Source organism: Sinocyclocheilus rhinocerous, unplaced genomic scaffold, assembly GCF_001515625.1.
Source record: "Sinocyclocheilus rhinocerous isolate Xijiao unplaced genomic scaffold, SAMN03320098_v1.1 scaffold2882, whole genome shotgun sequence".
Taxonomy (NCBI): domain Eukaryota; kingdom Metazoa; phylum Chordata; class Actinopteri; order Cypriniformes; family Cyprinidae; genus Sinocyclocheilus; species Sinocyclocheilus rhinocerous.
The window spans coordinates 10333-20300 of NW_015644632.1; the positions used below are offsets into that span (position 1 = coordinate 10333).

General features: G+C 34.6%; 1 protein-coding gene across 3 annotated transcripts in view; it reads left to right on the plus strand.

The window, feature by feature from the left end:
• Positions 1-9968, plus strand: part of LOC107758718 (myelin transcription factor 1-like protein) — a 105471-nt gene that overhangs the window by 3003 nt on the left and 92500 nt on the right. For all 3 annotated transcript variants that reach the window (XM_016576518.1, XM_016576519.1, XM_016576520.1), the window contains exons 2-3: positions 910-958; positions 1108-1141. In XM_016576518.1, the coding sequence (XP_016432004.1) occupies positions 910-958; positions 1108-1141 (83 nt within the window). The remainder of the gene's footprint in view (positions 1-909; positions 959-1107; positions 1142-9968) is intronic.

Genomic DNA, 9968 nt, shown 5'->3' on the forward strand with positions numbered 1-9968 from the left:
ATTTGAGCAGTCAATAGCAAATACTTAAACTAATAACAAAACAGTAGCTGATTCAGAAGCGCCAGATTGTCATAGCAAAGTCAGAATTACCTCCTCTCCTAGGTTCACGAAACGGTCATCCATAAAATGCATTGCTGTTCTGTTGTAAGTGATCTTAAAGATTCCTAAATGCATCTACTTTTGGAAGGCCAAATAAAGTGCTTTTGCTTTCGCACTGAAACACAGCGTCTCCCTGACATGGCTGCATCAACACTACTGCTGTTTCTGAAACCACGCCTTCTTTCTTTGCGTGCACGTTTGGGCGGCATTATGCTAATATTTCCACATAGTGATGTAGATATGTGGGGGCGTGTTAGAATGAGCCGTTTTAGGTAGGCATGGCTGACTCTTAACTTTTATAAAGAATATCTCTTTGGATTTGAGACTTTAGTCTTTGCAACTTTACAGATCTTCTTTATGCACCAAGAGCTTGTAACACTCCAAAGAGAAAGGAAAGATTGAAATCGCATCATATGACCCCTTTAAAAAAAAGTTAAACTTTGATGGATTTGTTTCTTACAAACACATACCTTTTCAAGTCACAAGATGTTAACTGATGGACTGGAGTGGTGTGGATCACTTGTGGATTATTGTGATGTTTTTATCAGCTGCTTGGACTCTAATTCTGACGGCACCCATTCACTGCAGAGGATCCACTGGTGAGCAAGTGATGCAATGCTACATTTCTCCAAATCTGTTCCCATGAAGAAACAAACTCATCTTCATCTTAGATGGACTGGATCAAATTTTCATTTCTGGGAGAATTATTCTTTTAAGTATTTTAACATAAAAACACACTTCACAGTCATAAATATAGGCTCGCGTTACAAATAAAAGTGTTTATTAAAACATGGTTTGTTTTTTCCACAGATGGAGGTGGATGTAGCAGATGAGAACCACCATTGCACACGCTCAAAAGGTATTCCCCTTCCAGCACTTACACGTGACACAGAGATGTACTGTGGCGATATGGTCAGACCGGTCTTTTGTTTCAGCGGTAATCTAATCTTCCTCTGTCCTTTCAACTGACCTCTCACGTCCTCTGTCTTTCTCTGTACTTCTTCACAGTTCCCCTGGAGCCAGCCATACAAGAGTTGTTCAGGTCAGTGTTTTTACAGACTGAATCTCTCTCTCTCACACACACACACACACACAAGCCCACAGGCTGGCAAAGAGGTCTTTACCTGGATAATGGCTGCCAATAAGCAGTGTTGTGATCACGCTTTCCTGTTCTGCTATTTTCCTTCCATCTGTCATATCTGTTTGGGTGATGATAAAATAGTGACACTTTGCTAAGCTGCAACTATTTCTCTGTGCAATGACATATGGATAATTTCTTTCAGAGCCAAGTGATACAACAATTTCCAATACACACTTTTTTTTCCCAAACTTGAAGGTTGTTCTAGACTAATGTGACACTCTACAGCATTTCCCCAAAGTGATGTGAGAACTCAACACCACTAGTTATCATAAATTAACATTAATAAATATATTGGGTGCATATTGCCTACTATTATTTGTTTATAGAGCTGAAAAGGCAGGAATTTGGCAGCATATTTTTTGCAAGAAATCATGAGTGGGTCTTCGTTGTGGGATCAGAACTTCTTCACACTTGGCGTCCTAAAAACAATATGTTTCAACCTCAGTATTTGGACCAGGACATTCTTGCAGACATGCTTTCAACATGTCTCGAGTGACTTTGTTCTTTAGACTGTGAGCACTTGTAATTCTTTAACCAGTTCATTTGTTCTAGTTATCAAGCAGAGTAGAGCATTGGCGATAGCAAGACTAAGGTCATGGGTTTGATTCCCAGGGAATGCATGAACTGATGCAACTGAATTAGATTGTGTTGCTTTGGATAAACGTATCTGTCAAATGCATAAATGCATCAATTGCAAATGCATCACATACACTGAAAAAAAGTGTCATTTATTTAAAGTGCATTTTTATATTGAGCTACTCGAAAATCATGGTTTCCGGTTTAAACCTGTTAAGTTCAGCTTGTCTAAAAGTGGGGTTTGTTCATTTTTCTGGTGTAATTTTTTTTGTTGTTGTTAGTACCTAACAGAAAATATGATGCATATTTTACATTGCAGTAAACATTAAGGACTTTCAAAGCTGACCTTAATTATTTTAAGTAAACTAAATTAAACATTGACTAACTAAATGGTTTGTTTCATTTTAAGTGAAAATTCAACTATTGTATTTTAGCAAATGTAAGTTTTGTTTATGAAATATTACATTGACCAAACATTTCTCAATTAATGCGATTAATTTTCATACAGTAAGATTTCATACAGTAAATGTGTGTTTCTCCAAGTAAATACCTTTTAAGTGATACAAAGTGCATTTCACAGGGACTTTCTAGGTATTTAGTAAGCATATTTCTATGTATTTCAGTCCTATTTGCATATTTATAGTCCAAAATGCTTTTCAGGCTCATAATTTACCAGTTGGAAGGATGACATGCTTGTCCAGCATTTCAAGATGAGTATTTGTATCTTCGTGCCAAATGCATACATGGCCAGCAAACAATCTCCATCTCTGAATGGACATCTGTTGATGGATTTTTGTCTAATAGCTTTATATTTTTGGCCTAAAAATTAAACTAAAAACTATTCAGGACACCTGTATGTGACAAATAATGGCAGAGCGTTTCCAGTGTATTACAAAAATATATTTAAATTTGTATTTACATTTTTAGCTTTTCTTAGTTTTAGTGTCTAAAAATGTCTTAATTATTGGAAAAGGCAAAGAATCAAATCTTTTCATACAGCATTTTCAATGGCCCTTGTCTGAATCACACCTGACTTCAGCATCTGACAGCTAGTTTGATTGTCACTGGACGTTTGATGGACAGCTGGTTCTCTGCTGTATTGATTGGCATATCGGAGAAGAAAACCTGGGAATGAAAGGTGGCAAAAGATGGAGGTGAAGATTGCATTACTGTGCACCTGCTCCCTCTCTTTGATGTCACCTCCACCAGCAGCTTAAAGTAGATAATTAAAGATAAATAAAACAACGGTTCAATCATTACTATCAGCCTCTCTCTCTCTCTCTCTCTCTCTGTTCCTCTATCTTTCTCTTTCACGCTTCAGATCATTTCTTCTTGAGCTGATGGCTTCTCATTTGCATGCTTATCAAAGTGTTTTGACTATCCAACGGGAGCTGCGGTGCTAAGGTGGGATCATTAATATGTTAATTAGTCCTTTTGACACTTTGCTTAAGCATGTGTACAATGTGCCCCTCATCCGTGACTTCAGTCGCATACTCACTGAATGAGCGCACACTCCCTAAATCCATTCGCCTCTGTTTTATGGCCAATATAAATACTTACAACAGACAAAAAAAAAAAAAAAATCATAAGCTGTGTGTGTGTGTACTCTCTCTCTCTCACACACACACACACACACAGCTTGACATTCGCAATTCGGCCTTTTTTTCTTGCAATTGCGAGTTTATATCTCGCAATTCTGACTTTATAACTCGCAATTGTGAGTTTATATCACGCAATTCTGAGAAAAAAAGTCAGAATTGTGAGTTTATATCTCGCAGTTCTGACTTTATTTCTCAGAATTGCGACTTTATGTCTCGCAATTGCGAGTTTATATCACGCAATTCTGAGAAAAAAAGTCAGAATTGTGAGTTTATATCTCGCAGTTCTGACTTTATTTCTCAGAATTGCGACTTTATGTCTCGCAATTGCGAGTTTATATCACGCAATTCTGAGAAAAAAAGTCAGAATTGTGAGTTTATATCTCGCAGTTCTGACTTTATTTCTCAGAATTGCGACTTTATGTCTCGCAATTGCGAGTTTATATCACGCAATTCTGAGAAAAAAAGTCAGAATTGTGAGTTTATATCTCGCAGTTCTGACTTTATTTCTCAGAATTGCGACTTTATGTCTCGCAATTGCGAGTTTATATCACGCAATTCTGAGAAAAAAAGTCAGAATTGTGAGATAAAAAGTCACAATTACCTCTTTTATTTTTTATTCAGTGGCGGAAACGGGCTTCCATAGTATTGCTTATTGTTGGGGAGTAGCTAACTAAAAGCAGTGACACTAGTACCTTAAAGGGAAGGTACTAGTCAAAAACAAAGATTTGCTGTTAATTTGTTGTTCAAAAGGATGGTTTGTTCATGAACCAGACTTCTCTCGGGACTGTTTGCCTGACGCTGTAGATTATAGGTAATAATGTTGTAAATAATGTTCAATTTCTTGCACAGAGCGATCGTTTTGCTTCATAAGACCTCAATATAGCATCAGCAGTGTTGGAGAGTAACTAGTTGCATGTAACAGCATTACGCAATTTAATTACAAAATAAATGTAATTGTAATCAGTTAAAGTTGCTAAAAACAAATGTGTAATTAAATTACAGTTACTTATGAAATGTTACCGATTACAAAGGGGGAGTGAGGGTTACTTGCACAGCTCTTATTAGTTGCACAGGAATAGCTGCAAATATGGCTGCCGGGTAAACAAACATTCCTTGAATGGGACTTTGGAAAAGTCCTGTGATCATTCTGCTGTGAGATCCTGCAGTCGAATGTCAGCGCGATGGAGGATAAATGAATGTTACTCTGAGAGATTTCCCTGTTCTGTATGATTTTTACATGTCTATTATGCATTATGTATTTCTGTTTTCATTCTAATATGCTGATTTGTATTTATAATGCTACAAAAGATTTATATTTCAAATAAATGCTGTTCTTTTGAACTTTCTATTCATCAGTGAATCCTGAAAAATAAAATGTATCACGGTTTCCACAAAAATATTCGGCAGCACAACTGTTTTCAACATTGATAATAATCAGAAATGTTTGATGAGCAGCAAATCAGCATATTAGAATGATTTCTGAAGGATCATGTGACACTGAAGACTGGAGTAATGATGCTGAAAATTCAGCTTTGATCACAGAAATAAATTACATTTAAACATATATTGAAAATGATAACTAAAAAAGGTAACATCTAAATTAATTGGTTTTATTCAAATGAAAAATATTATACCACTGAATCAACCTAAATACATTAATTAATACCGACCGAACTCATTTTTATGGGTTAAAAAAACTTTTTATTATTGTAATAATATTTCAGAATATTATTGTTTTACTGTGCTTTTTGATCAAATAAATGCTGCCTTGGTGAGCAAATGAGAAAAAATAATTAACTATCCCAGACATCCCATTTGTGATTGTCAAAACACAGTATATGGTCATCTGTGCAGGTCTTCAGGGATCGTTTGTTAGGACAACTAGACAGATGGGCAACCACCAACCAACAGAATGATCACAGTTTAACATTGTGTATCTTACACATTTGTGCCATACTTCCACTGGTGGCAAGCAGCTATAAAAGGAGCCATTAGCAACACGTAACACACATTTGACAAAAGTTTGCAGTGATCTAAACTCTCAGGTTTCCACTCAGACTCACAGGCCGCCTACTCAGATTCTAGATTACTAGTTTCTCTTCCCCCGCACTCATTTTACTCCCGGCTGAATGACTGACACGGCTTTGCTCTTGTAGCAGGCAATCAGTGCAGCCATTTGAGGCGGCTGTGGAATTACAGGAGCCTGCAGACAAACTGCTCATCTAGCAGACCTTTGGCTTTGTGAGAAGATGAATGAGGAAGCGATCAAAACTGAGAGGTGGGGGTGGTGACAGGAACAGGTAGTGATCATGAGGGAGATTAGTTACACCCTCCTGCCTGCCCCGACCCCAAAACCCACCTCATGTACCTCATGAGATCAGACATGCAATTATACAGGTGGCGCGTAACCATGACGACACAAAAATCTCCAATAATTGTGTGTAGAATGATTGACTTTCCTTCTTAACTAGATTAAAATCTGCAAGTATAGATTCTGAAGAAGCAACACCACAATTATACAAAGCTTGCATTTATGGGTGAATTTCATGAAATGTGTCCAGGTGATATTTCATGCTGAAATCAATAGACAAAATTATATTTTGATTAAATATTTTTTTATATTTATTTTTATACCTATTTTTATAATAAGCTTTTGATCGTTGCAACATTGCATTGCTACTGTAAAGCAAAAAAATTTATAGGTTTGTACTACAATATAGTAAAAATGACTGTATTACACAATGAAAATATAGTAGTAATTACAAAAAAAAAAAAAAAATCTAATTTTGTGCATTACTGATTTTAAATTATTTTTAAGGAGAAACCTTAATTGCTTGAAAACTGCTTAATTGTAATGAAAATAATATCACAATCTTAATGGTCCTAAAATAGACATCATTTTCTTTATGCTTATGCTTTATGCTCTTTTTTTTTCGTGGTGAACTGTGACCTTGACATTTTCATGTTTAATTGGAAGAAGGACAGGGATTGGTATTGGGTTTGGGATTTGAACTGTCCAGTTAATATTTCTTTCCAAAATCAAGAGAAAGAAATTATGTTTTATTAAAGACAATATAGCCTATATTTAGACTCAGTAAGATGTTGTGCATTGTAACATTGCATTGGTAGTATAAAGCAAAAAAGAAAAAGAAAATATATTTATTTTATATAGTGATAATTAAAAATAAAATAAAATAAAAATTAAATTAAATTAAATTTCTGGATGCATTAAAGAAAATGTATGATTTTTTTATTTTTATTACAGAATTATTATTTATTTGCTTAAATGTCATAAACATAATGTCACATGCAGAAACAAAGAATACACACACACACACACACATTTTTTTATTTAATTTTTTGGGGTGAAATGTGACCTTGACATGTAACATTTTTAATGGAAGAAGGACAGGGATTGGGATTAGGTGTAGGATTTGAACTGAGCAGCTGAAATGACAGAAATCACAAATCTCCTGTCTGGTGTCCCCTGTTTCTGCTGAAGATGTGGCAAGATGACAACACACCAACACACAAGACTGACACACATTATTCAGCGTTGACGGCGACCTCACACTAATGCACTCACACACATGCAAATAACTTCAGCAGTGTGTGACATCAATGTTTTGAGTGACATTTAGTATCCGGGTTGCGCAAGATGCTCCATAAAAGAGTCATGAGCAAATCTGTGAAAGCTGAATAATTCATGTGGTGAGAGGTAAAAACAAAGCACCACTGTTATTATTTGTTAATAAGATACTGCAGCTAATGAGGGAGCTGCTGTTTACAGCCTGCCTTTGCTTTTTTAGGCATTTTATCAGACAGCTGAGAGTGGACTTTACAGGCTTCTTTTTGCTTTATATAAATGCTGTTCCAAACCCTAGACAGATGTCTACCTAGACAGTATTTTAAGGTATCATGGACAGTAGGATGTGAGGTCTTCCTACTTGATATATCAGTCTATTAATCATAATTCAGCCATTTCCTGATGTTTGGAAGATGATGCAACAATGCAATGCAACAAAATACTTTTACTTTTAAAAAACGTTTACTAAAAAGAGTACTTATATACTTTAATATACATAAGTGCAAAATGAATGTAATGATTTCAGACATTTTATTGCATGTTAATTGCTATTTGCTATAGCTTTACTAAAGGCTAAAATTTAGGGTTAGGGTTAGGGTTAGGGCTTAGTTGCTTGTTATTACACATATACAAGGACAAGGACAGATTAAAGTGTTTCCAAAATGTATTACAGTTTAAATGTATATTAAATGCAATTAATTGAACTTTGAAGTACTTTTTTGACCCACTTAAGTAGGACCTAAGTATATCTTTATATGCAATTTCATTATTACATCTACTGAATTTGAAATATGGTTATAACACTTAGGATTTATGGTAAAATAAAATATACTTTAATGGCATTTCTAATTAAACTTGTAAGTCATGTATTTACATATGTTGTAATTACATGTTTGCAATGATGAACTTATAACAATAAAGTACTGCATGTGCTTTAGTATGTTAGTCAACATCAAAATAAGTGTACATCTTTAAAGTACAACAAAAGATTATTAAAACATAATGATTTAAAATGTACTTTAGAGTAAAACTTAAATGGACATTTTTACAAAGTGTACTTTTAAAAGTGTACTTCAGTGTGTTAAGAAACAGTCATGATAGTGTCTCTCTTTAAGTACACTTAAGTGGCATTTTATTTCAGTAATATTATATGCAACTACAATTTAAAAAAAAAATGCTTTTATAGTTTGTTTATATATATTTAAGATTTGAAGCGCACTGCTAGTGCACATTCAATAAAATAACTTTTGCAAATAATGTTTGTTTTGCTAAGAGGATCATTTATTTTAACACACCTGTCTGTGCAAACAGCTGAACAGGTTTTTGCTAACATATACTGTTAAAACTGTCACTTACTGATGCATTGTATTTGCTTGAAAGTGAACATTTACCATTAAATATGAGCATGTCCCTGGGTGACGCCATGTTAATGTGACATAAATACACCCGGATTCTGGCTTCCAAGTTGGACCTACGACATCAATTGGCTTTTTACTGCACTTTTATGTATCTATGCAGTATAGAATAACTATAATAAACCACAAAATTTGGCAAAATCACATGTTGTAACAGCTTTCAGGTTCTGTTTCACTTGAGCTGATGCCTTACAAGGTAGCAGTCTATGTAGACAGCAGAGCAGCCCACTAGGCTTTGTAAGTGAGCTGGAGTGTTTTCTTACCAAACCAGAACCAATCTCATCTTTACATTTACATCTTATATGTAGCCGTGGCTTTTTAAATAAATCTTTGAGTGTCTCCCCATATTACAAATATCCCACTATACTGTCATTTATGGTTCATCTGCTGTTATATAAACTCATACGTAAACTAGCCAATGATGGATTGATATTCTACCCAACTGCCTGAACGCAAAGTAATTATGGGAACAGTAAATAGATTATCGATATTACTTATATAGTGTGTGCTAGCAAAGCGCTGGTGAAATGGATAAGCAGAGCAAAACCAGATTAGTGCTGAATAATGTGCGTAACTGAATAACTGCATAAATATTGTTGTATAAATAATGTTGCTGTTGTATTGATGTAAGGCAGATATGGGTGTGAGAAATCAGGTTTCTTATGCACAGACACAGCTTTCTGTGCAGATTGTATTGGTCGAGGTATTGACTGGTGTTGGAAAGGTCACTTATCATGAATTACAGTCGCAATTAATATTTGGACATGATGCAATGGTAATACCGTGTGTTTTGGACATATACCATGGTAGCACCATGGTATGCAAAGAACTTTGGAGAACAATGTAAATAGCCGATAAGTACTTTGATAACTACTTATTCCAGTAATAGGGTAATAACTAGGTAATAACCCTGAACCTGGCCATTAACCTAAACTTTTTTATTTTTTTTTGGTAAACAAAGATTATTGGAGTGCATTTTACAAGAAAATACTATTTCAGTTGTTATACTTCACGTTAAATTCAAAATACTTGCCATTTCTGACATTAAAACTCATTTGAAGCAGTGTTTACTATTACTGATATCCTATTATAGTTTTTATTATTTTTATTATTAGTTCATTAGGCAAGGCAAGTTTATTTATATAGCACATTTCATATACAATGGTAATTCAAAGTGCTTTAATAATAATAATAATAATAATAATTAATTACATTTATATAGCGCTTTTCTAGGCACTCAAAGCGCTTTACATTGTCAGGGGGAATCTCCTCATCCACCACCAGAAGTAAATGGAAGTAAAATAATCATAAAAAATAATTACAACAATAAAACAAGGAATTTAAAATTATTTAAAAATGGTTTTAAAATGAATTTAAAACAGTTAAAAAAAGAAAATGATTATACATAAAATACAGTGCAATCAATTTGGACGTAGCGCAGTGCTCATTCAATAAATGCACAGCTAAACAGATGAGTTTTGAGTCTAGATTTAAATGTGACTAATGTTTTAGCACATCTGATCTCTTCTGGAAGCTGATTCCAACTGCGG